The 23,910-nt window shown below is 42.9% G+C and overlaps 2 protein-coding genes across 2 annotated transcripts; one reads left to right on the top strand and one right to left on the bottom strand.

Annotated features, from left to right (window-relative positions):
* Positions 1-3,355: 3,355 nt before the first annotated feature.
* Pate2 (prostate and testis expressed 2) lies at positions 3,356-4,666 on the bottom strand. Its single transcript, XM_048340955.1, has 3 exons — positions 4,591-4,666; positions 3,824-3,952; positions 3,356-3,492 (listed from the first exon to the last, which is right to left on the bottom strand). Exons 1-3 carry the CDS (start codon positions 4,664-4,666, stop codon positions 3,356-3,358), a joined length of 342 nt encoding a protein of 113 aa, XP_048196912.1.
* A 2,595-nt stretch (positions 4,667-7,261) lies between these two features.
* Positions 7,262-10,232, top strand: Pate3 (prostate and testis expressed 3). Its single transcript, XM_048340744.1, has 3 exons — positions 7,262-7,310; positions 9,387-9,509; positions 10,084-10,232. Exons 1-3 carry the CDS (start codon positions 7,262-7,264, stop codon positions 10,230-10,232), a joined length of 321 nt encoding a protein of 106 aa, XP_048196701.1.
* The last annotated feature ends 13,678 nt before the right edge of the window (positions 10,233-23,910 follow it).

The raw sequence follows: 23,910 nt of genomic DNA, 5'->3' as shown, positions 1-23,910 counted from the left end.
CCACTAGGCCATATCCCCAGCCCCTCATATGGTTTTTGAGTTCCATTCCCAATGAGATGAAACACTTGGGCTTGTCAACTTAAAACTTACAGATAGGTTTGAGGGGATGCAAGAGGTTAAGACAGATGGTATGTGGGCACATGTAGAGAATGATAATAAAGGGTGATCTTGATCCATGTGTTGTACTCATTGACATGTATAACTACTTAAAGAAAATAATCAAGAAGTTAGACATAGAATAAAGGATGGGGCTTTAGATAGAGTACCTGCCTAGCATACTCCATGTCTAGATACCAGATGCCAACATGCACACAAAATTTAAAAAGTGAACAAAGAATGAACAGAAGCAAAGGAAGTTGTAGAGAAAATGTTAGTAAAAATCTACTTTTAGCAGGAGACCCACTTCATTTGGCTCTAGAGCCAATTTAGGCTCTAGAGCCTAAATTGTACCATATACTTAAATCCCACCTTAATTCAAGGGGCCAGACATTCATTGACTGAAGTCTACACTCATGGGAGTTTAGCTTGTGGGCAAAGCAGTTCCTGTTGGGCAGAGAGCAAATCTCCAGGTAAGTAAACAACTGAGCTGTCAAAAGCCAATACTCTACAAGTGGACACACAAACTAGAAAAATCAAATTTGTGAGGCATCAAAACTAAATCAAAACCACCCACAACATGAAGTAAAAGTCGGTGCTCTGAGGGTCAGGGTGCCAGTATTTGCTCTTGAAACACAAGGACAGCTTGTCATTAGAACTCAACTTCTTTTTAAAAATATAATTTTATTGTTATTATTAAGGTGTTGTACAGAGGGTTTACAATTTCATAAGTCAGGTAATGACTACATTTCTTTTTTTAGACAATGTTACCCTTTTCTTTGATTTCCTCCAGTTTCCCCATCTTGTTCCTGCCCACAAGTTACATAGTTCCCACAGCCTATACTTAATAGCAGGATTTCATTTGGAGAACTGTCTTCTTGCTTGAGAAACCTTGTTAAACATTCAAGAATACTTTAAAACTCTGTTTTGAAACCCAGTGCTCAATAATCATCTTTTTTTTTTTTTTTTTTTTTTTTGGCCAGTCCTGAGGCTTGGGACTCAGAACCTGAGCACTGTCCCTGGCTTCTTTTTGCTCAAACTAGCACTCTACCACTTGAGCCACAGTGCCACTTCTGGCTTTTTCTATATATGTAATGCTGAGGAATCACACCCAGGGCTTCATGCATGCTAGGCAAGCACTCTACCATTAGGCCACATTCCCAGCCCTCTTCTTTTTCTTTTCTGGACTGATTTCCACAATTCTTGTGATCCAAGGAGTGAGAAAGCCCACATACAGAGAGTCCATGACTCGAGCTCAAAATAGCCATGTTATGTATGTTGGCTGTTCTAATCTTCTTGTTTATTAAAAAAAAACTTCATATTTTTACTCATCCTGACTATAGAATCAAAACTGGAAGTTTCTCAAGAAGAATTACATTTGCCAACACAAAGACAAAAGGAAGGAAGCCAGGTGCTGGTGGCTCGCTCGTGCCTGTAATTCTAGCTACTCAGGAGACTGAAATCTGAGAACTGCAGTTCAAAGGCAGACCAGGCAGGAAAGTCCAAGAGACTCTTATCTCCAATTAACCACCAGAAAACAAGAAGTAGCGCTGTGACTCAAAGTGGTACAGCGCTAGCCTCAAGTAGAAAAGCCCAGTGACAGTGCCCAGGCCTTGAGTTCAAGTCCCAAGACTGACAAAACCCAAAAGATGAAAGGATGCTGGCAGCTGGGCTCTGGTGGCTCATGCCTGTAACACTTGCTAATCAGGAGGCTGAAAGCTGAGGATCTTGGTTCAAAGCAAGCCCGGACAGGAAAATCTGTGAGACTTTTTATCTCCAATTAAACACCTACAAAAGCCAGAAATGAAGCTGTGGCTCAATGTGGTAGAGCACTAGCCTTGAGCCAAAAAGCTAAGCAAGAGGCATAAGACCTTGAGCTCAATCCCAGTACCAAGCATTGAAAAAAAGAAGGGAAGGAGGGAGGGAGGGAAGGAAGGAGGGAGACAAGAACTCAACTCCTTAAGTAAAAGGGCAGCTGTTTCATTTAAGAATTTTATGTGACATAATACAGGACAAACAGAAAATCTTCATGGGAATTGAGGTCCAGGAACAGCTGTAGGCCTTCTAGCCAGAATTCCAGTGTTGCTCTATCCAGGAAGCTGGTTCTTGTCTCTTTCTGCTTCTCTCCTTCAGTGTCTTCCTAATGCTCTTCCCAGGGCTGTTACTTTTCTGCTACCTTAACCTTCAGCTGTTCATAACTTGCTTCATTGAACACAGGGCTCATTGTTATCCAAATTTCATGCTGGTTCTACACATGTCATCAACTATCTTTGGAAGCCATTTGCATTTTTCCTCATTCCCATGAGAAGAAATTGAGTAGCCATCCTCCCAAAAGGCCTCCACCCCCCGTCTGATCACCTAGTTCAATCACACACCAAGATGAGCTGGCCAACCATGGCTATGATCATTCAAGCCAGTTCTACTCATGCTAACCTGTCTCTCAAACCAGTTTTCACAGACTTCAATGTCCCAGCATGCCCCCTCCTTATGCCTGTCTGTTTATATTTTTTTTCTGACTTGAGGTCATCCTAATAACTCTAACAGAGAAAAGACTTGGCTCATACCAAATTGGGAAGCTGAAGTTAGCTGCCTTCTTCCTCCTGAACCCATGGATAAAGTGTTATGTCAGGAACTTTTCTTTCCTTTTTTTTTTTTTGGTACCTGTCCTGGGACTTGAACTCAAGACCTGGGCACTTGTCCCTGAGCTTTATTGCTCAAGGATAGACTCTACAAATTGAGCCATAGCTCTAGTTCTAGCTTCTTTTTTGGTGGGGTGTAGTTAATTGAAGATAAAAGTCTCACACACTTTCTTGACTGGGCTGTCTTTGGACCACGAGCCTCAGATCTCAGCCTCCTGAGTAACTAGGATTATAGGCATGAGCCACAGGGGCCTGGCAATACCAGGAACTTTTAAGATTGATCCAAAGACAACCCCAATCTCAAGAGATGACTACAGAATTCTTGCTCCCCCAAATTTCCATTTTCGTAGAGGAGATTCTAAGTAACCAGGTAAGACTGTATGTGGCAGTAGCATCAAGAGGAACCCAAAACACTAACCCACGTATGATAGGAGGGATTTGCTAGTATTTCATCACGAACAAGGCTAATCTCTCCTACGATTGTTTCTGTTTTACTCCCTGCTTGCTTTCTTCCTCCCTAAGGCTGATTAAGAAAGGAGGAGCAAAATATAGGCTTTGGGAGAAGAGTTAAACAAGGTAGTGAGTGAAAGAACAAAGGCAAATCTAGGAGCAAGGTAAAACTAGAGGCCTGCAGGAAGGTTGCAATAACTGTTATGTTTACAACAGAGGAGTTCTACCCGCTTCTCAAAACCCAAGAAGTTGATGTCCTCACAGTTGGTCATACAAGACAGTTTTGAATAATGATACATACTTCGCCCTGAGGAGATGAAAGAAGAAAGAATACAACTTGGAATGGTTCCATTTTCTCACACCACATTCCTGAGAATAACCTATCTGCCGATCCTCGCTGACATTCCTCTTATCCCCAAATAGCTACAAGGTTGAGTCTACCAATTACAGACCCAGGGGGAGATGTGATTCCTTGACGAGAGACATCAGACTTTGTCAACATAGTCGTGAGGAAAAGCCAATGTGGGCCATCCCCTCTAATAAGACTCTCATGTTCACCCACTCAAGACAGCCTCACAGTCTCCCGCTGGAAGGGAGTAGTCTTTCCCCTTGATGCTGTACGCCACACCATCTGTTACCTTTTCGTGTGAGGACGTAAAAGTTCTCAGTAGCACAGGACTGTTTGTGGTGTAGTACGCAGGAAGTCATGAAATCATAGCACAACCCAAGGTGATACCTTTTACATTTGAAGCACATGATTGAAGTATCTGCCAGATACAGAAAGAGATGCTTAGAGGAGATGGTCTGGAAGGTTCTCAGGGCTTAGAGGCTTTTCTGCAGGAGTTTACTATGGCCTAGGGGTTCCTAATCTTTTTGGATTAGAATCCCTTTGATGATGTTGTGAGAGATCACCTGTATGGACAGAAATCAAATGTTATGTATCACCTTCAAGAGCTCAAGGCTCCTGGAGATAGTTATCTGTGGAATTCAAATAATAAATCCCTTGTCTAGACTGATGATTTTGTTCAGTCATGGGGTGGGGGCGGGAGAAGGAAACAAAAAGATTTTTTTCACCTTCCTTGTTCCAAGAAATAGACTAAAGGTGTCTGGACAAAGATAATCCCTGGATATTCTCTAGCAAGAAGGGATTATGAGCCTCTCTTAACGATGGGGGTTAGATTTGTGTTTAAAAACAGAATATTACCACTGAAAACAGATTTATCTGCTCCCCAAAGTCTGGAAACCAACCATGGCCATACCTTTTAGAGCATTCTGAGGCTCACCTGTGAAGAGAAAAGAAAAATCTCTCTGGTTCTCCTCTCACAGATACCCGCCACAGTCCCAAGATCCAACCTGGGGAATTTCTCTTTCCCCAGCATCTGTCTGTCCGAAACCAACCCACAGCTCCTACTTTGCATGTAAGACTCACCCTGGTCTAAGCAGAGCAGAAAGACTGTGCCCAGCAGAAACAGAAGACGCATCCTGGATCTTCTGTCATGTGCAGCCTCCTTCAGAAGGTACTGGCTGTTTTCCTCCTGTGATCTGTCCTTGGGCTATTCATCTGAATCATAAAATCATAAGCTGCTGAGGACAGGCAGTACCACCACATTCCCAGGACCAAACTACCATGTCTGATTCTCTCACCTCAGCCCAAAGAGTAGGCTCACTTTGATTTTGCCCAAGTCCTCAAAGTCAGGTAACATTCTGACTTTCCTGCTCCTACTCCTGTGCCTCAGGTCCTAAGAAATGTGGGAGGTATTATTATTATTTTTTTAATATAAGACCCTCTGTCTCATCGGACAGGAAAAATTTATCTATTCTACCTACTAACTTCACATCATTTTTCTCCACATTGACTGCCACGACCATAATCAAATCTATCACCAGCACTTGTCTGGACCAAACAACAGCTTTATTTATTTATTTATTCATTCATTCTTGCCTCCTTCTTTTTACTCTATTCCTTTACAATGATTTCTCCACAAAGCTGTTAGCGAACACTTTATAAGTCACGTGCCTCTCATAGCCTCCCAGTGACTCCACATAGAAGGAAAGCCAAAGCTCTCTCATATCTGGACAATTATCACCTCTCCAATGTCCTGTCCTGACACATTCTCTGTGCGCAATCACCACTCTCTAAGAGAAAATAGCCCTTCATCACAAGTCTCTGGCTTCCATCTTTTTTTTTCTTGCTTTATCATTTTATTTTATTTTATTGTTCATATTTGGGCTTGAACTCAGTGGGCACTGTCCCTTAGCTTTTCTCACTCAAGACTGTTGCTCTACCACTTGAGCTATACCTCTACTTCTGGCTTTTTGCTTGTTAACTGGAGACACGAGTCTCATAGACTTTCCTGCCCAGCTGGCTTCCAATTGTGTTCCTTAGCCTCTTGGGTAGATAAGATTACAGGTGAGTCACCACCATCTGGCATTGTTTTATCTTTTCAGAACAATCTCGTTACCTCCTCTTGCTTCTCAGCACCTCCAATAAAACAAAGCAGAGATTTTTTTTTTAATTTAAGTTTAATTGTAAAGGTGATGTGCAGAGGGGTTACAATTACATAAGTAAGGTAATGAGTACATTTCCTTTTTAAACTTAATTTAATTTTAGTACATTTCTTTTTGAACAGTGTTACCCACTCCCTCATTTTCTCCTACTTTTTGAGGTTTTCAATTATTTAATCACAATATTCCCTGCAGCTCGAAGTTTTGACCAGAGATTATGAGATAAATTAAAGGCATCCAGTTTTGAATGTCCCCAGTCCATTCCCCACAGAGTAAGCATTTCCCAGATTGATTTTTTAAAAATTATAGTAAAAATGTGAAAATGAGAGTCTTCATTTGCTAGGATCCCAAGACAGTAAGAAGCGAGTGTTTTTACATTTAAAAATGAAATGTGGGGTGAGGATGGGAGGGAAAAATGAGAGAGAGTGAGGGAAGAGGTGATACTGTCTAAAAAGAAATGTACTTGTTACCTGACTTACACAACTGTAACATCTATCTGTACATCATCTTTATAATATCAATAAAAATGTTTTTTAAATGGGAAGTGCTCCTTAGGCAGATCTACAAAAAAAATCAGGTGAAAACCATATCTTAGGTCTTGTACCACCCAGATAGTATAGATAGTGAAGTGTCATAAATATTTTAAGTGGTCATGATGTAACTTAATGGTCAAGACAGTGGAAGAAGAGGTTGGAGGAGAGGGGAGACAGAGAAGAAGAGACATAACAGGTGAAATGGCATTCTTGATATCATTAATAAAAATAAATGATTTTTGTGTGCTGGCACTGGGACTTGAACTCAGCCTGGGAGCTGTCCTTTTGTTTTTTTGCTCAAGGCTGATGATCTACTGACCAAAAAAAATATATAAATATATATATATGTATATGTATATGGAAGGATGTGCACATATCCTTATGTAAATAAAACACATTTTTACATGGTTAGAATCTTTGTGTATTTTGGTAAAAATCTTTGGAGCCAACCACCTGTGGCTGCCTGGGGACAACTATAATTACTATGATAAAGATTATAAGCAAGGTGCTGGTGGCTCATGTCTGTAATCCTAACTACTCAGGAGGCTGAAATCTAAGGCTCAAGTTTCAAAGCCAGCCTGGGCAGGAAAGTCCATGTGACTTTTATTTCCAATTAGGTATGTGTGCGTGCGCGGCACACACACACACATACCACCACCACCACCACCAAGGCAGAAGTAGAGCTGTGCCTCGAGTGGTAGAATGTTAGCCTTGAGCATAAAAGCTCAGGGCAAGAGCCCAGGCCCCGGGCTTGAACCAAAAATGAAATAAAATAAAAGATTGTATATAAAGCACAAATTAGCTCAATGAAAACTCTAGCATTTATTAATTATGCTTGTTGCCTGTTATGGGGAGGACAACCAATGACTGTGAGCTCTGAGAAGGAAACCTTGTATGACCAGAAACTCCATGCTCCCCTAAGGCATGAATAATCAATCACTCTCTTATGTGAAGGAACAAACCTCCTCCCAAAGCCTAAAGACCTGTGCTTGCTGCCCCTGGTTTCTTTTCTCCTGCACCAGAGACTGCTGGGTCAGGATGAACAAACACCTCCTGTTGCTCTTCTCCCTCTTCTGCCTCGTTGCGGGTGAGTCCTGAGGACTGAGCTTCAGTGTCAGGAGGTAGGGAGCCCACATGCACAGCCAGAGCCATTCAGGGCTAGGCCTTGATCACACTGAACCAGTGCAGAGCAGAGCCTGAATTGAGGTCACCCCTTCTGTCTCCTCTGCCAACTTTCCTGTGCTTTTTCATCCTTCCCCCATTCCCACACAGGTGGGCAAGCCTCTACGGCACTTCCCCTGGACCCTGCTTCTCTTCTCGATTTCTACCATTCACATAATCCGAAACACGAGTGAAATTTCTCTTAGGATCTCTTTTCTGCTCGTCTATCTGCATTCTTTCTATGGATAAATCTTCACTCACTTGCTGAGTGAATTGGCCCCTCTATAATGGATAATTCTGTAGTTGGTTCAGTCTTAGGCATTTGTTCTGAAACCCCCTTAGGGACCATATATTACAATTAGATTTTGTAAAATATAGTTTGGTCACTCTTTAATTCTGTATTTTTGGTGTATTTTTAAATTAGTATTCCTATTGCCTTTATTCAAGTAGTTGTACAGAGGGATTTCAATTCAACAAGTCAGTGTATGAGTACAATGCCTCTTGATTAAGCCACCCTTTCTGTTGATCTCTTCCATTGATTTTTTTTTTTTTTTTTGGCCAGTCCTGTGGACTCAGGGCCTGAGCACTGTCCCTGGCTTCCTTTTTGCTCAAGGCTGGCAGTCTACCATTTGAGCCACAGCACCACTTCTGGCCATTTTCTGTATATGTGGTGCTGGGGAATCGAACCCAGGGCTTCATGTATAGGAGGCAAGTCCTCTTGCCACTAGGCCATATTCCCAGCCCCAGGTCTTCTTGAAAGGTGTCACAGGCAGTGCTATACCTCATGAGGCCTTAAAAAAATTCCATTTGAAGCTCAAAATATAATAAGTCAACTAACAATATCCAAGCAACAATATACAACAAAAGACATCCTATTGTCACTAGTCTAGGTAATATGTATTTTAGTTCAAGTAGGGTGCTGGGTGGCTCCTAGCTACTCAAGAGGCTAAGATCTGAGAATTGTGGTTTAAAGTCTGCCCAGGCAAGAAAGTCTGTGAGATTTACTAGAAACAAACAAAATAAATCCTCACAGTCCAACAAAATGAATAGCAGGACACCTGCACATGAAGGCTATGGAGGAGGTCAAGGGGAGAAGGGAAGAGGAATAAAAAGAGGAAGTGAGGAGAGCGAATGCAGTCATAATATTCAATGCATATCCTATGAAAGTAAGAAAATCGAGGGGCAAGGCTGAGATGGGAGAGATAGGAGAGAACGATGAAGACTGTGACATTGATCAAGGTGCATTGTACTTATAAACAAACTTAGCAAATGGTAATTCCTTTGTACAGCTACTTAAAAATAATAAAAACACATTTTTAAAAGCCACACACACGAAGAAAATGGTGCTATTATTGCTGACCTGGCTTGTTTAACAGGAATATAAAGAGGCATACATATGATTGTGAGGGTACATACTTTTATGTATAAGTAGTGTGTGTGTGTGTGTGTGTGTGGGTGTGGGTGTGTGTGTGTGCCGGTCCTGGGGCTTGAACACTGGGCCTGAATGCTGTCCTTGAGCTTTCTTGCTCTAGGCTGGCATTCTACCATTTAAGCCACAACTCCATTTGTGGGCAGGTTAGTTAGTTGGAGATAAGAATCTCATATACTTTCCTGTCCAGGATGGCTTCAAACCTATGATCCTCAAATCTCAGTCCCTTCAGTAGCTACAATTACAGGCATGAGCCACTGGCGCCTACCTAATAGCACCATTTTTAAGCAAGAGAAACCAACTGCAAGTAGGCTAATTTTTTACTCATCGATGCTGATTGAAAAGGCTGGGGCTAGAACCAGAATCTTTTTGTCATTTTCTAGCCATCACTGTGAGATGAGGAGCTGCTCAAAGGGCCTCCTATTTACTATCCAGGTACCCTGCCACCAGCTCTTTATCCACTATCCACCTGCTGGCCACTCCACATACCCCCTGCTCCCCAAATCTGTTATTCCCTGCTGCATCTCCAATCCTAGTTTTCCAGCCTCATATCAAGCTCTGTGGTCTCTCCAGCAACAACATCGCTGACATGTGTAACGTGCCACCTTCGCACCCAAACCGACCACTGCAGAAGAGGCTATGGCATTTGCATCGCTCAGGAGCACGAGACCTGCATGAACCTAAGGATCTACCAGAGTAAGTCAGAGGGTCCGGGGAGATGGTGCATGAACCTGAGAATTCTTAGCAGAGCACTGCAGCAGTTTTATATCTCGGGCCGAGGCCAACTTGGGAGGCTAACCAAGGTGCAAAAGGCTCTGAGTGTGCTAGCTCACAGACAGAAGAGGATCTGGGAAACTGAGGTAGGAGAAAGAGGGGAGGATTCTATATTCCCAGGAAACATGGCTAAACAGAAAAAAAAATGGCCTTTGATGACCTCATAGTACTCTTGCTAACCTTCTAGTGGGAAAAGGAAATAGATGCACAGTATTGAATGTTTAATCTATGTGTATGGAAATAATACAATGAATTTCTCTGTACAAGCAATATATGTGAAAACAAAAGAAAATGAAAGGGTTATCAGGCAAATAACGCAATCCTGTACCTAGCCAGCCTTTTCGGCATTGGACCTCTTGGAATATAAATATTAACCCTCTTGGGTATGACAAGAAGCCACCCTGTGCTTACCTGTTTGGTGTCAGATCTGGTTTGCCTTGAAGAACCTGATCATCGGCTTTTTTTTCCCTTTGTTGTTTGTTTTTTCCTATTGCAGATGGTATTCTCCAAGTTTCATATATGGTGTGTCAGAAGTTCTGCAATAATTTGAGCTACAACCTCAACAACCGGACTTACGTGCATCAATGCTGCCAGAGAGACTATTGTAACTTTAGAACTAGGAGATTCGTTCAGGGCCTGGTGTGATGGCACACACTTGTCATCCTAGCTTCCCAGGAGGCTGCAGGGCAAGAGTTGTAACTTGAGGCCAGCCCATCAAAATCGCAAATTCTTGTCCACAAGCATCACAGTTGACATCAGAAGTATATTGTGATTTGTGTGTGAGTGTGTTTTAATGTCATGTATATGTGACATTCTATATAGAAGGTGAGGCCTAGAACTGGGCAGAAAATGCAAAAGCCAGTCACTGGAGAAATCCTAGCAAAGATGACTGCTTGCCTCTTGGTATCAGACATGGCTTCAGCCAGCCTTTCAACACTTCTCACTCTAGTAACTTCTTGGAATTAGAAGAGAAAATCCAGACACATCTTGGATTCCCTCTCACTCTCTCAGGAAGAGGAGGACTTGGAATCCAACCTGCACTCTATTCCCTACTTCTGGCATCTGAACCCCTAGAACTTTCCAGAGTCTTTTCCAGAGGCTAGAGGCTGTAACCATCTTCCCTCTAGCCCTGGCTCCTATCCAAAACCTTATCATTTTATACTGCTCTTTCCTAGACCAAGGGAGAAAAGACTTGCTGTCCTGTTCTGTTCTGTCCTGGTCCTGCCCAGCCCAGAGGCATCAACCTTCACCTACTCCTACAATGGGAGGGGAAGGGTGGTTTGATGTCAGGATAGGTTTCTTTGTAGTCAAGCAACGTTGTGTTTACTTTCCCTCTCTAGGGGAGCTGGGGGACATAAGATAAAAACAAAGTCCCTAAAAGGAAGTGTCTTATACTCTTGATGATGAGGCAGGAACCATTCGAGTGTGCAGCCAGGCCAGATTGTGAGGCTGTGTGGCTGGACTCCACTCGGACCTCCACATAGGAAGAGAGAAAGGAAGCAGGTGCCTGGCTGGCCACAGGGCTTCTCCACAAGGCCCCACCCATCCCTGGCCCAGGCCTACAGGGGAAATGGAGTCTAGACAACTAGAGCCCCTGACCCCTAGACCTCCTCAGACACTAGCATCCTCTGACAACCTGGAGCCACTCCACGGCATTGTCCTGCTTTCCTGGATCCTACTGAGAAGCCATGGACTCTCCATCTCCTTCTGTATGGCCAGCCCAAGGCAGCCTCCTAACTGAGCCCCACGGAGCCTCTCCCTAATCGCTCTCTGAACTAGCCTTGCCCACTCTCCATTACAGAAGGTACCCCTAAGCGGATCTATGGAAGGTCCTAGTTTACCACATGTGCAAAATAAAGGAATCCATCATAGGAGTGATACAGTTCAATACCTATTCCTACACAAGAAACTAGAGTGGGTTACAATGACAGTACACTATAAGGTCTGTGGGAGATGCCAATCCACGTTGCTCTTGGTGCTCAGGCCAGACTCACTGTCATCCAGGCGAGAGGAATATAGAATACAGAACTTTATGGCCTCTCACAGATCATCTCTTGTCATGTGCCTGGCATAGTAGTTTCATTGATCAAACTTAGAGAAGACAGAATTGTAACAAGGCCTAGATCACAATGGCTAACTTCTTCAGATGGATTCCTCTGAAGCGTTTCTCTGTGGCCTCCTCCTGAAAATTTGCTTCAATTGGGTTACAAGGATCTCAGTATTGGGGAGTGAGAGGTTTTACTATGAGTCTATTCCCTTAAACCCTCCAAACACTCTAACCTTCTGCCTCCTCTATATAGTAGTTGAAGAGGCCCCTGTACTCATATCACAGTCCAGCAATGGTGTAGCAGCAGTTACAGTAAGTGCTCCTCATGTACCTTCCTGTGGCAGAAGTGAGAAATCAGACTGGCAAAGAAGGAATGGATGTTACTGCTCCCCAGTACAACTTCTGCCTGCCTCACCTGCAAAGGAATCTACATGGAACGAACACCCATGAAAGCCACATTATGAGTCATATGTTTACAGAGCATTCGCTAAAGCATTTCCTATTGCCCAGGAAAAGAAAGCTCTACTGCCACACAGCACAACTTTATGGGATTTATTACCTTGCTCCAAGGTCAAGTCCTATGCTATCTGTGCTCCCCAATGTAGAGGCACAAGGATATAATCGAGGATTATAGTCTGGGATTCTCAGAAGCCACACAGTGCCCTTAGCAGAGTAGATTTCAGATGCTTCCACAAAGCAGAGGCCACTCTTAGAGGTCACCTGTCCAGGCAAGGTGACAAGCTGGGGCCTGCAGGGGATGCTCTGGTAGAGGAAGAGAAAGAACCTGAAAGTGGCCACGCCCCTACTGCTAAGGTCAACTTTCAGTTTAGATTTGGCTTGCACGTTAGATGGGCAGGAAACGAAGAACGGCGTCTTCTAGATAGCCTTTGAGGGGAGAGCCTGAGGGTCAGAACAGAGTGATTTCTCTCACATGGGTGGATAGTCAGGACATTAGGTGAGCTAGGGGTCAGAGAGCCAGGGTTAGAGCTGGGCCACTACAACCTGAGGCACAAACAGCTACAGACATACTTAGTGAACTCAGTAGCTGACAAGAAGCAACCACCATTGTGCCATGGATGTTCCCTTTTGTTTCTTTCCTTCACCTGCAGATTTTCTTATTCTAGGGAATGTTTTTATTCTGGGAGTCTCCAATTGCTTTTTTTCCCCCAATTATTTTTTGGCTTGATCAAATCCCCAGCCCTGTAAGGACCTTTTTTCCCCCTAGATGCAAGTTCTTCATGCAAATAGTTTTCTTTCTCTTTCTTTTGTCCCTGGCTTCTTTTTATCCGAGGCTAGCATTCTACCACTTGAGCCACAGCGCCACTTATGGCTTTTTCTATATACGTGGTGCTGAGGAATGGAGCCCAGGGCTTCATGCATGGTAGGCAAGCACTCTACCACTAGGCTATATTTCCATCCCAGTAGTTTTCCTTTAGAAGGTCTACAGGCTCTGGTCTAGAACCTTTAGAAGAGATTCCCAAACTAAACCCACAGTCAGATACAACTTCCAAGAGTATAATGCTAAGGTAAGTCACTTCTGTGAATCCCGCCCCCCATGTCTTCTTAGAGGCCTCACCCTGTGTGCTCCCATCTGGGAAAGACAGAAACTCAACTCTTTAACCCTTTCCACAGCAAAGTCTTGGAAGAGGGTATGAGAGTCAGAGAATGACCCTGATCATTTTGCGATCATGTCTATGATTCAGACATCTGTGACAGGGCTTCATGTTAGTTTGCTAGGGCTGCCATAACACCATACCATTTACTCAGTGCTTAAGTGACAGAAATTTATCCTCTCATCATTTGCTAGAAGCATAAGATCAAGGTACTGGCATGGTGGGGATTTCTGAAGCCTTTCTCTTTGGAGAGAAAAGGAACTCTTCCACATCACATGAACCCATGATTTCTAGGTGACTGAACAGGAGTGGATGGTTGAATCAAATGTAGGTAAATTCACAAACTATGGATCTATGAATCTAGGAAGAAATGGTAAGCTGGGATTTTCTTATAGAGAGAATTCAGAATGGGGAAGATTAAGTCAGATCTGAGTAAAGATAAATGCCCCCAGAGAGAAAAGGGCAGAAGCAAGGGAAGATATAAAGAGATGGACAATTCACAGAATGGACTACTAGGAAGAAAGTTAAAACAGAACAGAGCAATCTGAGTCTGCTTGGGATCGCATCCAGAGATGTATACCAACCAAATTATATTTCTTGTTTTTAAATGTGTTGAGATTTCTAATTAATTTTGTGTATGTGTATCAGTCCTGGGGCTTGCACTCAGGGCTCTGTCCCTGAACTTTTGTGCTCAGGTTACTAGCACTCTTATCACTTGAGCTACAGTCCACTTTTGACTTTTTGGTGGTTAATTAGAGATAAGAGTCTGCCTGACTTTGCTGCTTGGGCTGACTTTGAACAGTGAGCCTCAGGTCTCAGCCTCCTGAGTAGCTTAGATTACAGACAGATAGATGTGAGCCTCCAATGCCCTGCTTCTATTTAATTTTTTTCATTGTAAAATAATACAGGAATATAATAAATTGGTGTTATTGCCCACCTTCTCTCAAATCACACACTTTCTAGATAGCCAGCTCATAATGTGAGCATACCACATTGCAATGGGTAGGGGGAAGGTCTTAAGCAGACTTTACCTGTCCTAAGAATTCTTGTCCAGCAGAGGAATGGAGAGCTCAGGAAGCTGGCCTAGGAAAGCCTTTCTCTTGCGCCCCCTGCTGGATTGTGTTAGTTGCCACAGAGTGTGGCCATCCTACCACTTGTAATCAGTTGCATTCGCATAATGATGTCAATAATCAACCATTCTTTTGTGACATCTAAAGCCCAGCACTTTTTTTTTTTTTTTGGCCAGTCCTGGGCCTTGGACTCAGGGCCTGAGCACTGTCCCTGGCTTCCTTTTGCTCAAGGCTAGCACTCTGCCACTTGAGCCACAGCGCCACTTCTGGCCGTTTTCTGTATATGTGGTGCTGGGGAATCAAACCCAGGGCCTCATGTATACGAGGCAAGCTCTCTTGCCACTAGGCCATATCCCCAGCCCCTAAAGCCCAGAACTTTTATCTTATGAAAACTTCAACAAAACTACTTCTATGAAAATGTGCTAAATTCGTAACTTGATTCCGGGTAGATTAGCAAAATGGGTGTAGATGAGACAGATTAAAAAAAAAAATCATTCAGAGGGAAGTGATATGCTCCCAGATGTCTTAGGAAATAGAGGTCTGTGGTCCACAAAATAATGTGTTCTGGAAATGTCTATATGCTAATACCTAAAACCAGCAACTTGGTTATCTTATTGTCTAAAAGGCGTTCTCCACATGCACTTAAGTTAAGGATCATAAGTACATGTTATATCCAAAAGTCTAGTGAAAGAGTGGAGTAAAAATGACCAAACATACAATAGTTAAATGACTCCCTGTCTTAGGGATAAAATTGAACTAGAATGTAAAAACAAGAGGGGTGGGTTGTCAGCATGTAGATCATAAAGAGTGGCATAGCCATTGGGATGAAAATGTTATTTTTTCCCATTATTTATTTATTAGTGTGCATTAACTGTGTCAAATAATGGTTTCATACTGACATTTTCTTTTTTCTTTTATTTGCTAGTCCTGGGGCTTGGGACTCGGGGCCTGAGCACTGTGCCTGGCTTGTTTTTGCTTAAGGCTAGCACTCTACCTCTTGAGCCACAGCGCCACTTCTGGCTTTTTCTATATATGTAATGCTGAGGAATGGAACTCAGGGCTTCATGCATGCTAGGCAAGCACTCTACTGCTAAGCCACATTCCCAGCCCTCATACTGCCATTTTCATACATGCATATAACACCTTTTGATCGTACTCATCCCCATTTTTCTTTTGTCCTTTGTCCTCATTGTCCCTTTTTCCTTTCCTGGTAATACTCTATTTTCATATATTTTAAGATCTAGATTTTTCTATGTGAGAGAAAGCACATTCTTTAAAGGAAAGAAAACATTCTTTAAAGGAAGAATTTAGAAATAAAAAAAGAAGTTTAGCCAGGTGTTTCTGACTTGTACCTGTACTCCTAGCTACTTAGGAGGGTGAGAGCTGAAGATTGTGGCTGGAAGCCAACTCAGGCAAAAAAGTCCATGCGATTCTTCTCTCCAGGCTATCTCCAAGTTTCCCAGCAAGCCTTGAAATGGAGGAGAAAGAAATGAAAGGAGATGAGATTCAGCAGCCTTGAAGATCAAGCAGGAAAGAGAAAAAAGAGAACCCAGATATTTATACTGAGGTCACAAAATATAGATCTCTTCAAAGGTAGGCAAGACATTACAAATCATTCCCCATCACTCTCAAACATTTCACTAAGGAACCAATTTATCCACGTACTACACTTTCTCACATGCAGTAGGCCTCCCATGAAAACAAGAAAAAAATCTTCCTTGTTACAATCCCACATTCATCTCTTGGTATTTCCTTATGTGTTGTTTGGAAACCAGCATCATTCTCTCAGTCTACCCCCAGCCAGCCCGTCCTTAGAAATTATCTTCAAATGGATGGAACAGAATGGCTATGTCTACCAGGGACAGAGGCGTGGAACATTCTAGGACATTTGGTCCTGTGTAGCTCCCTGTGGGAGGTACCAATTGTTTCTTTCTTATGATAGTCCTTGGCCTGTTTACCTGTCATATAACTGTAAAATCTCATAGCAAACAAGACTTTACCAAGATCCAAAACACCTTACCCAAGTCCTCCATAGCATTCCCAGGGGAGTATGCACTGTAATTTTCCATAACTAGAGTTATTACCCAAAGGCCTCTATTAGATCTCTAAATTATTATAAAAGTCTCCCAAAGCTGAGCTACTATCTCTATTCCTATAGTTCGTACTCATTGACCAATTTACTAGCAAATTTAGGATCCAATAAAGCACCATCGACCACTTTACTGTGAGCTAATTGAGGACTTCAAAGGAGATTGGAATCTTGTGAAAGAGATCACTAGAAGGAGACTAGAAGGCATTCAAATTAAACTGCTGGTGGAAGTCCCCTTAAAAAGGGAAAGTCTAGAAAGGACTTTTAAAAATTAACAAAGCTGGACACTGGTAGCTCATCCTTGTAATCTTAGCTACCCAAGAGGCCGATGTTTGAGGATTGCACCTCAGAACAAGCCCTGACAGAAATGTCTGTGAAACTCTTATCTCGAATTAATCACGTAAAAGCCAAAAATGGAGCTGTGGCACAAGTGGTAGACTTCTACCTTAAGCAAAAAGCTCAGGACAGTGCCCAAGTCCTGAATTCAAGCCCCATGATTAAGCTGGTGCTGGAGACTTGGGCCTATCTATATTCCCAGCAACTCAGGGACCTGAGAGCTGAGGGTCTTGTTTCAAGCCAACCCAGGCAGACAAATCTAAGTCTGACCTCCAATTAAGCAGCAAAAAAGCCAGAAAGAAAATAAAAATAAAATGCCTATCTTTATTAGCAAGCCATAAAATAGACAAAGGATCAAAAAGAGTCAGACATAAAATACCTATAAAAACTCCATAAAGAAAATTGTTGGTCAAATTTCTCTTAATAACCCTGAAGGCTGCTTAATATTCCCTTCTCTTAGGTGGCAAAAGATGGAAGTTATACACTAACTACTAACAACATACCTACAGCATATAACTTTAAGACCAATGTAGAGTTGGAGGCGTGGCTCAGTTGGTGCAGCACTAGCCCATGAGCAAAAGCTGCAGGCATCAATTTCGAGTCCCAGTCCAGGACCTAAAAAAGAAAGGAAAGAAAAGACCAATATAAAATTCACATGATTACATAGGTAAGAACAAGCAATACCCGTGAACTCCACATGAGAAATGGATTTAATTTTTATTTCTTTTGTAACCAATAACAAAATCAAATGATGTGATGGAGTTCTCATTTCAGCTGCCGTTAGTCCATTTTCTGCTACTGTATGAAAATGCCTAAGACTAGGTAACTCATAAAGAAATTGGTGCATGATGCTGAAGTCTCATGATATTGGCTGCTGGGAAGTCCAAGAGCATGGGGCCAATATCTGGAAAGGGCTAGGTGCTAGATCAAAGACACTATAAACTCCTGTGTTAGGCAAAATCCCATGTGTCCACAAAATGAGAACAATTCTCTTTGCCATAGAAAATGAAATCAATTTCACAGCTAAGAACTGAAGCTTATGGGGTAATATGCTGTGTGAAAATTAGTGGTGTGTGTGTGTGTGTGTGTGTGTGTGTGTGTGTGTGTCTTTCGGCTTGAACTCAGGGCCTGGCACTGTCCCTGAGCTTTTGTGCTCAAGGCCGGTATGCTATCACTTGAGCCACAGCTCTACTTCTGGCTTTGTGGTGATTGACTGGATATAAGAGTCTCATGGACTCTTCTATATGAGCTGATTTCAAACCCAAATCTGCATATTTCTTTTTTTTTTTTTTTGGCCAGTCCTGGGGCTTGAACTCAGGGCCTGAGCACTGTCCCTGGCTTCTTTTAGCACTCTGCCACTTGAGCCACAGCGCCATTTCCAGCTTTTTCTATGTGGTGTACCCCCTTACCACCACCAGTTTTTATTTTTTCCAAGACTGGGACTTGAATTCAGCATCTGATACTTTCACTCACAAGCTGGCACTCTACCACCTAAGCCATACTCCCAGCCCTAGCTTTCCCTTTATTAAACATCTTTCTCCTCTCCAAATGTAACTACTATGCAAACTGCAAAGATATTGTAATACATTGGTTTTGTTTGGCTTGGGAATTAAAGTAAATTAACTTATAGTTTATATTTGGGGTACATGTCTTCAGCCACTCAACATTGCTTGTGAGGTTTCTCCACAATATCCACATTAGAACTGAATTTCATTGCATTTCACACAAATTATGAGTATCACATGGATAGCATCCATTTTATTATTAATGGATAATTTGAATGATTTCCTCACTAAGACTATTATGAATAAAGAGGATAAGTACATTCTTGCACGTTTTTGGTACAAATAAGACCATACATGTGTCTATGAGTCTAAGAGTGTCACAGAATAATAGACAAGACAATTAAGGCAAAGGCATTTTTCAACTGGTGTTTGCCGTTACTTTCACTACAAACTAAAGGTCTATCCATGTCTCAGTTACTCTGTTTTCTTGATAATATTTAAATTTCAGAACACCTTCTCCTACAGTGGGACTTGCTTTTCTACTCTCAATTCCACTGATGAATAACATTCTTAAATTTAATATGATCTAACTTACTGGTCTTTTATGACTTGTGCAGTTTTGTGTCCTGTTACTTGACAATCTATGCAGATATCAAAAGCAGGGCTGTCAATAGTTTCAGGTGATTAGAGTTGCTAGCAAGACCATCCAAGGATCACAAGTTACCCAGAAAACCTTGCAGTGGAGGAGAAAGAAATGAAAGGAGATGAGATTCAGCAGCCTTGAAGATCAAGCAGGAAAGAGAAAAAGAAAACCCAGATATTTATACTGAGGTCACAAAATATAGTTCTCTTCAAAGGTAGGCAAGACATTACAAATCATTCCCCATCACTCTCAAACATTTCACTAAGGAACCAATTTATCCAAGTACTACACTTACTCACATGCAGTAGGCCTCCCATGAAAACAGCATTCAGTAGGCCTCCCATGAAGACAAGAAAAATCTTCGTTGTTACAATCCCACATTCCTCTCTTGGTATTTCCTTATGTGTTGTTTGGAAACCAGCATCATTCTTTCAGTCTACCCCCAGCCAGGCTGTCCTTAGGAGTTTTCTTCAAATAGACAGAACAGAATGGCTATGTCTAACAGGGACAGAGGCATGGAACATTCTAGGACATTTGGTCCTGTGTAGCTCCCTGTGGGAGGTACCAATTGTTTCTTTCTTATGATAGTCCTTGGCCTGTTTACCTGTCATATAACTGTAAAATCTCATAGCAAACAAGACTTTTCCAAGATCCAAAACACCTTACCCAAGTCCCCCATAGCATTCCAAGGTGAGTATGCACTGTAATTCTCCATAACTAGAGTTATTACCCAAAGGCCTCTATTAGATCTGTAATTTATTATAAAAAGTCTCTCAAAGCTGAGCTACTATCTCTATTCCTATAGTTCGTACTCATTGACCAATTTATTAGCAAATTTAGGATCCAATAAAGCACCATCGACCACTTTGCTGTGAGCTAATTGAGGACTTCAAAGGAGATTGGAATCTTGTGAAAGAGATCACTAGAAGGAGACTAGAAGGCATTCAAATTAAACTGCTGGTGGAAGTCCCCTTAAAAAGGGAAAGTCTAGAAAGGACTTTTAAAAATTAATAAAGCTGGACACTGGTAGCTCATTCTTGTAATCTTAGCTACCTAAGAGGCTGATGTATGAGGATTGCAACTCAAAACAAGCCCTGGCAGAAAATTCTGTGAGTAAGTTATCTCTAATCAATCAGCAAAAGCTGAAAACAGAAATGTGGATCAAGAGGCAGAACATCAGACGTGAGTGGAAAACTCAAGCAAGAGTGTGAGGCCCCAGTACCAACATGGAAGGAAGGAAGGAAGGAAGGAAGGAAGGAAGGAAGGAAGGAAGGAAGGAAGGAAGGAAGGAAGGAAGGAAGGAAGGAAGGAAGGAAGGAAGGAAGGAAGGAAGGAAGGAAGGAAGGAAGGAAGGAAGGAAGGAAGGAAGGAGAAAGAAGAGAAAAAGGAACTAAAAAGCCAATAAGGAGGCAGCTGTTTTAAGAAGGACACCAGAAAGGAAAAGAAAATGTAAAAATAGAAATATCAAATAATTTGACAGTTTGTTAAAAAAAAAAAAAAAGGTGTTGGTAAGAAAGGACACATCTTATTGAGGGGAGTGGCATATAGGCAACTAAAGGGCCCTAGGGAATGGCAACCTTGGTCTTGAGTCTATGAATGTGTAGTAGTATGAATAATAACTCCACCTCCCAAAATGTTTACATGTTTTTTTTTTTTTTTGGCCAGTCCTGGGCCTTGAACTCAGGGCCTGAGCACTGTCCCTGGCTTCTTCCCGCTCAAGGCTAGCACTCTGCCACTTGAGCCACAGCGCCGCTTCTGGCCGTTTTCTGTATATGTGGTACTGGGGAATCGAACCTAGGGCCTCGTGTATCCGAGGCAGGCACTCTTGCCACTAGGCTATATCCCCAGCTCCAAATGTTTACATCTTAATCTTTAGAACCTATCATTGTTAGTGTAGGGTCAAAGAGCCTCCAAAGATGGGATTACCTTAAGGATCTTGAGATAAGAAGTTCTCTTGTGCCATCTTGCAATCACACATGTTCTCATGATAGAGAAGATGTGATGACAGAAGGACAAGTCAGTGTGGTAGTGGAAGCAGCTATTCACATGATGGAGAAACGAGCCATTAGACAAGGAACACAGCACACTGCTGGAAGCTGACACACTTTCTCTCTCAGAGCTGCGAGAAGGTACTAACATCTTTATTTTTGCCCCATAAGACTCCTGGCCTCCAGAACTTTAAGATAATAAATGTATGTCATAAATTTTGTGACTTTTCTTTTTTCAGGTACTGGGGCTTGAACTCAGAACCTGGGCACTGTGCCTTAACTGTCTCACAAAAGGTTGATGCTCTACCACTTGAGCCACAGCTCTACTTTTTGCTGGTTAAGCGGAGATAAGATTCTCACAGACTTTTTCTCCCTGGTGCTGCTTTGGAATGACAATCCTCAGATCTCAGCTTTTTTAATAGCTCAGATTACAGGCATGAGCCACTGGTACATGGCTATGACTTGATTTCCAGTAGCATTATAGGAAAGTAATTCACAGTATAGAATTCTGAGAGTACAGAATTCAGTTCCAAGGAGTTAATAATAAAAAATCTTGTTTACAAGGGAACAAAAATTCTACATGAACTATGCCTTCCAGAAAGAACATTTACTTTTTTATAAAATTTTAATTGATGAGTTTAATTCATGCCAATATGGACAATGTACAAGTGACATTTCCTTTCAGCGCAAATTATGTTTGGAATTAAATTGGTTTTCCTCAAGCAGAATATGTGTGGCTCATTTGTATAACTATTGGACGCCATTGCACTGCCTGTTCATTAGTTTCAATTACTTAGCACTAACCATTTACCTGCCTCAAAGGTTGGGCCTGAGCAATCATATTTCTTAATATTTCCTTGAAAGCATTTATGTATCCTAAAATAATTCCTGTGTTTGAACCACAATACCAGTTGTGCCATTTGTACCCAATGCCATGAAATGGATGGCCAAAGGGATACCCTAAGGCACGCCCTGGGGCACGACCCAAGCAGTCCTCCAGGGATGCCCTGAGGCAGTCCTCCAGGCAGGCCCCAGGGATGCCCCCAGGGAAGCCTTAAGGCACGCCCCCGGGAAGTCTCCCATGCATGCCCCTTGGCAAGCCCTAAGTGATGCCCCCTATGGATGCCCCCAGGGATACCCTAAGACATGCCCAGGGATGCCATTGGGTACGCCGCCAGGCAGTCCTCTGGGCATGACCCCAGGCATACCTCCAGGCACACCCCCAGGATGCCTCAGGGATGCCCTAAAGCACGCCCCAGGGATGCCCCACAGAAACGCCCCCAGGGATGCCCTAAGGCACGCATGCCCCCAGGCAAGCCCCAAAGCAAGTTCCCAGGGTTGACCCCAAGGATGCCCTAAGGCATGCCCCAGGGATTCCCTTAGGCACGCCCCCAGGCACACCCCCAGGAACGCCCCCCGGGGATGCCCTAAGGCAAGCCCCATGCATGCCCCCAGGGATGCCCTCAGGCAGTCCTCCAGACATGCCCCCAGGTAGGCCTTCAGGCTGGCCCCAGGCACAACCCTGGACAGGCCCGCAGTCAAGCAGGCAGGAAAGCAGGCAAGTAAGGCCCCAGGCAGGAAGGTAGACCCCAAGGCTGGCACCCAGGCAGGCAGGCAGGCAAGCAGCTAGGCAGGCAGGACAGCATGCAGGCCCCTGAGCAGGCAGGCAGGCAGGCAGGCAAACAGGCAGGCAGGCAGGCAGGCAGGCAAACAGGCAGGCAGGTAAGCAGGCAGGCAGGCAGACAGGTCCATTGTGTTGGCAGGAACAAGGTAAGCTCAAAAGGTCAAATATCACATCTTCTCCTTCATATGCAGTATCTAGGTGTTAAATCTTTTTTTTATATGTACATAGCTATTTAGCTATTGTGATCCTCTGCTAGGACTATCCTAGACATATACTAATTATTACCATTGAGGGAAACCATGGAATCTATGTTTCTTTGGGTCTGGCTCATTTCACTTAATAGAACATTTACTTTTATTGCAAACACCAACTGGCTACAGATAACCATACATTTAAATTCTGTACTACTTGTTAAGTGTGGCTATGTTACTGAGGTGAAAGGAGAAAAGACCTTTATGGTGGCTGGGTTTGGAGTAGGGCTTGGATTTTTGTTTGCTTATATTATCTGCTGGTCTTTTGTTTTGTTTCTTGTTTTTTTTGTACTAGAGCTTGAACTCTTGGTCTCACACTTGTGAGGCAAGCATTCGACCATTTGAGCTCCACTCCCAGCCTATAGTGTCTGGTTCTAAATGAAGTCCAAACCCTTTAGCCAGGGTACATGTCAAAGGCTTTATCTAGCTGAAGCTTCTCACAAGCGAGGATACCTGGACAAAGAATGCAGAAGACCAAGTTTCTAAGAAGAGGGTAGCAGCCTTGAAAGGAAGACATTTCTCTGAGAAGCTGAGATGTTTCTTCTAGAGGTTTCTTCTAGAAGCTGAAGGACACGGGGTAAGGTTGTGTCTAGATTGTTTAGTTTCCCTAGAGAGTGACCAGTGGGCACCTTGGTTGAGACAAAGCAGAGTATGATTAAGATATGTTCCTGGCTCTGGTACTAGAAAAGTCAAGATTGAGAAAATTTCCAGAAACTGGGCTTCAGATCCCAAGGATGAGCTCCCCTGAAGTAACTTCAGAGAAACTTCTTTATCTCCTCCCCTGTCCCTAAACTTATTTCCAAGCCTTCCAATCTCCCAGGTAGGGCTGGGAATATGGCCTAGTAGCAAGAGTGCTTGCCTCGTATACATGAAGCCCTGGGTTTGATCCCTCAGCACCACATATATAGAAAAAGCCAAAGTGGCACTTGTGGCTCAAGTGGTAGAGTGCTAGCCTTGAGCAAAAAGAAGCCAGAGACAGTGCTCAGGCCCTGAATTCAAGACCCAGGACTGGCAACAAAAACAAAACCAATCTCCCAGGTATGGGAGGTTGTTGAACATCCCAAGGAGTAGAGGTAGGGACACTGGAGTAAAATCACCCCTTACCTATGCCCCAAAACGTGGAAGAAATTGTCCCAGGATTGGGATAAACAGTATCA

Source organism: Perognathus longimembris, chromosome 3 (genome assembly GCF_023159225.1).
Source record: "Perognathus longimembris pacificus isolate PPM17 chromosome 3, ASM2315922v1, whole genome shotgun sequence".
NCBI lineage: Eukaryota > Metazoa > Chordata > Mammalia > Rodentia > Heteromyidae > Perognathus > Perognathus longimembris.
The sequence above is the reverse complement of the archived record's forward strand: the minus strand, read 5'-3'. Positions and strand labels throughout refer to the sequence as shown.

Coding starts and splice junctions, on each gene's coding strand:
- Pate3 (XM_048340744.1), top strand. CDS start 7,262: ATGAACAAACACCTCCTGTTGCTCTTCTCCCTCTTCTGCCTCGTTGCG. Junction 7,311..9,386: donor CCTCTTCTGCCTCGTTGCGG/GTGAGTCCTGAG, acceptor TGGTCTCTCCAG/CAACAACATCGCTGACATGT. Junction 9,510..10,083: donor GAACCTAAGGATCTACCAGA/GTAAGTCAGAGG, acceptor TTCCTATTGCAG/ATGGTATTCTCCAAGTTTCA.
- Pate2 (XM_048340955.1), bottom strand. CDS start 4,666: ATGCGTCTTCTGTTTCTGCTGGGCACAGTCTTTCTGCTCTGCTTAGAC. Junction 3,953..4,590: donor GTCTTACATGCAAAGTAGGA/GCTGTGGGTTGG, acceptor TGTATCTGGCAG/ATACTTCAATCATGTGCTTC. Junction 3,493..3,823: donor TTACGTCCTCACACGAAAAG/GTAACAGATGGT, acceptor TCATCTCCTCAG/GGCGAAGTATGTATCATTAT.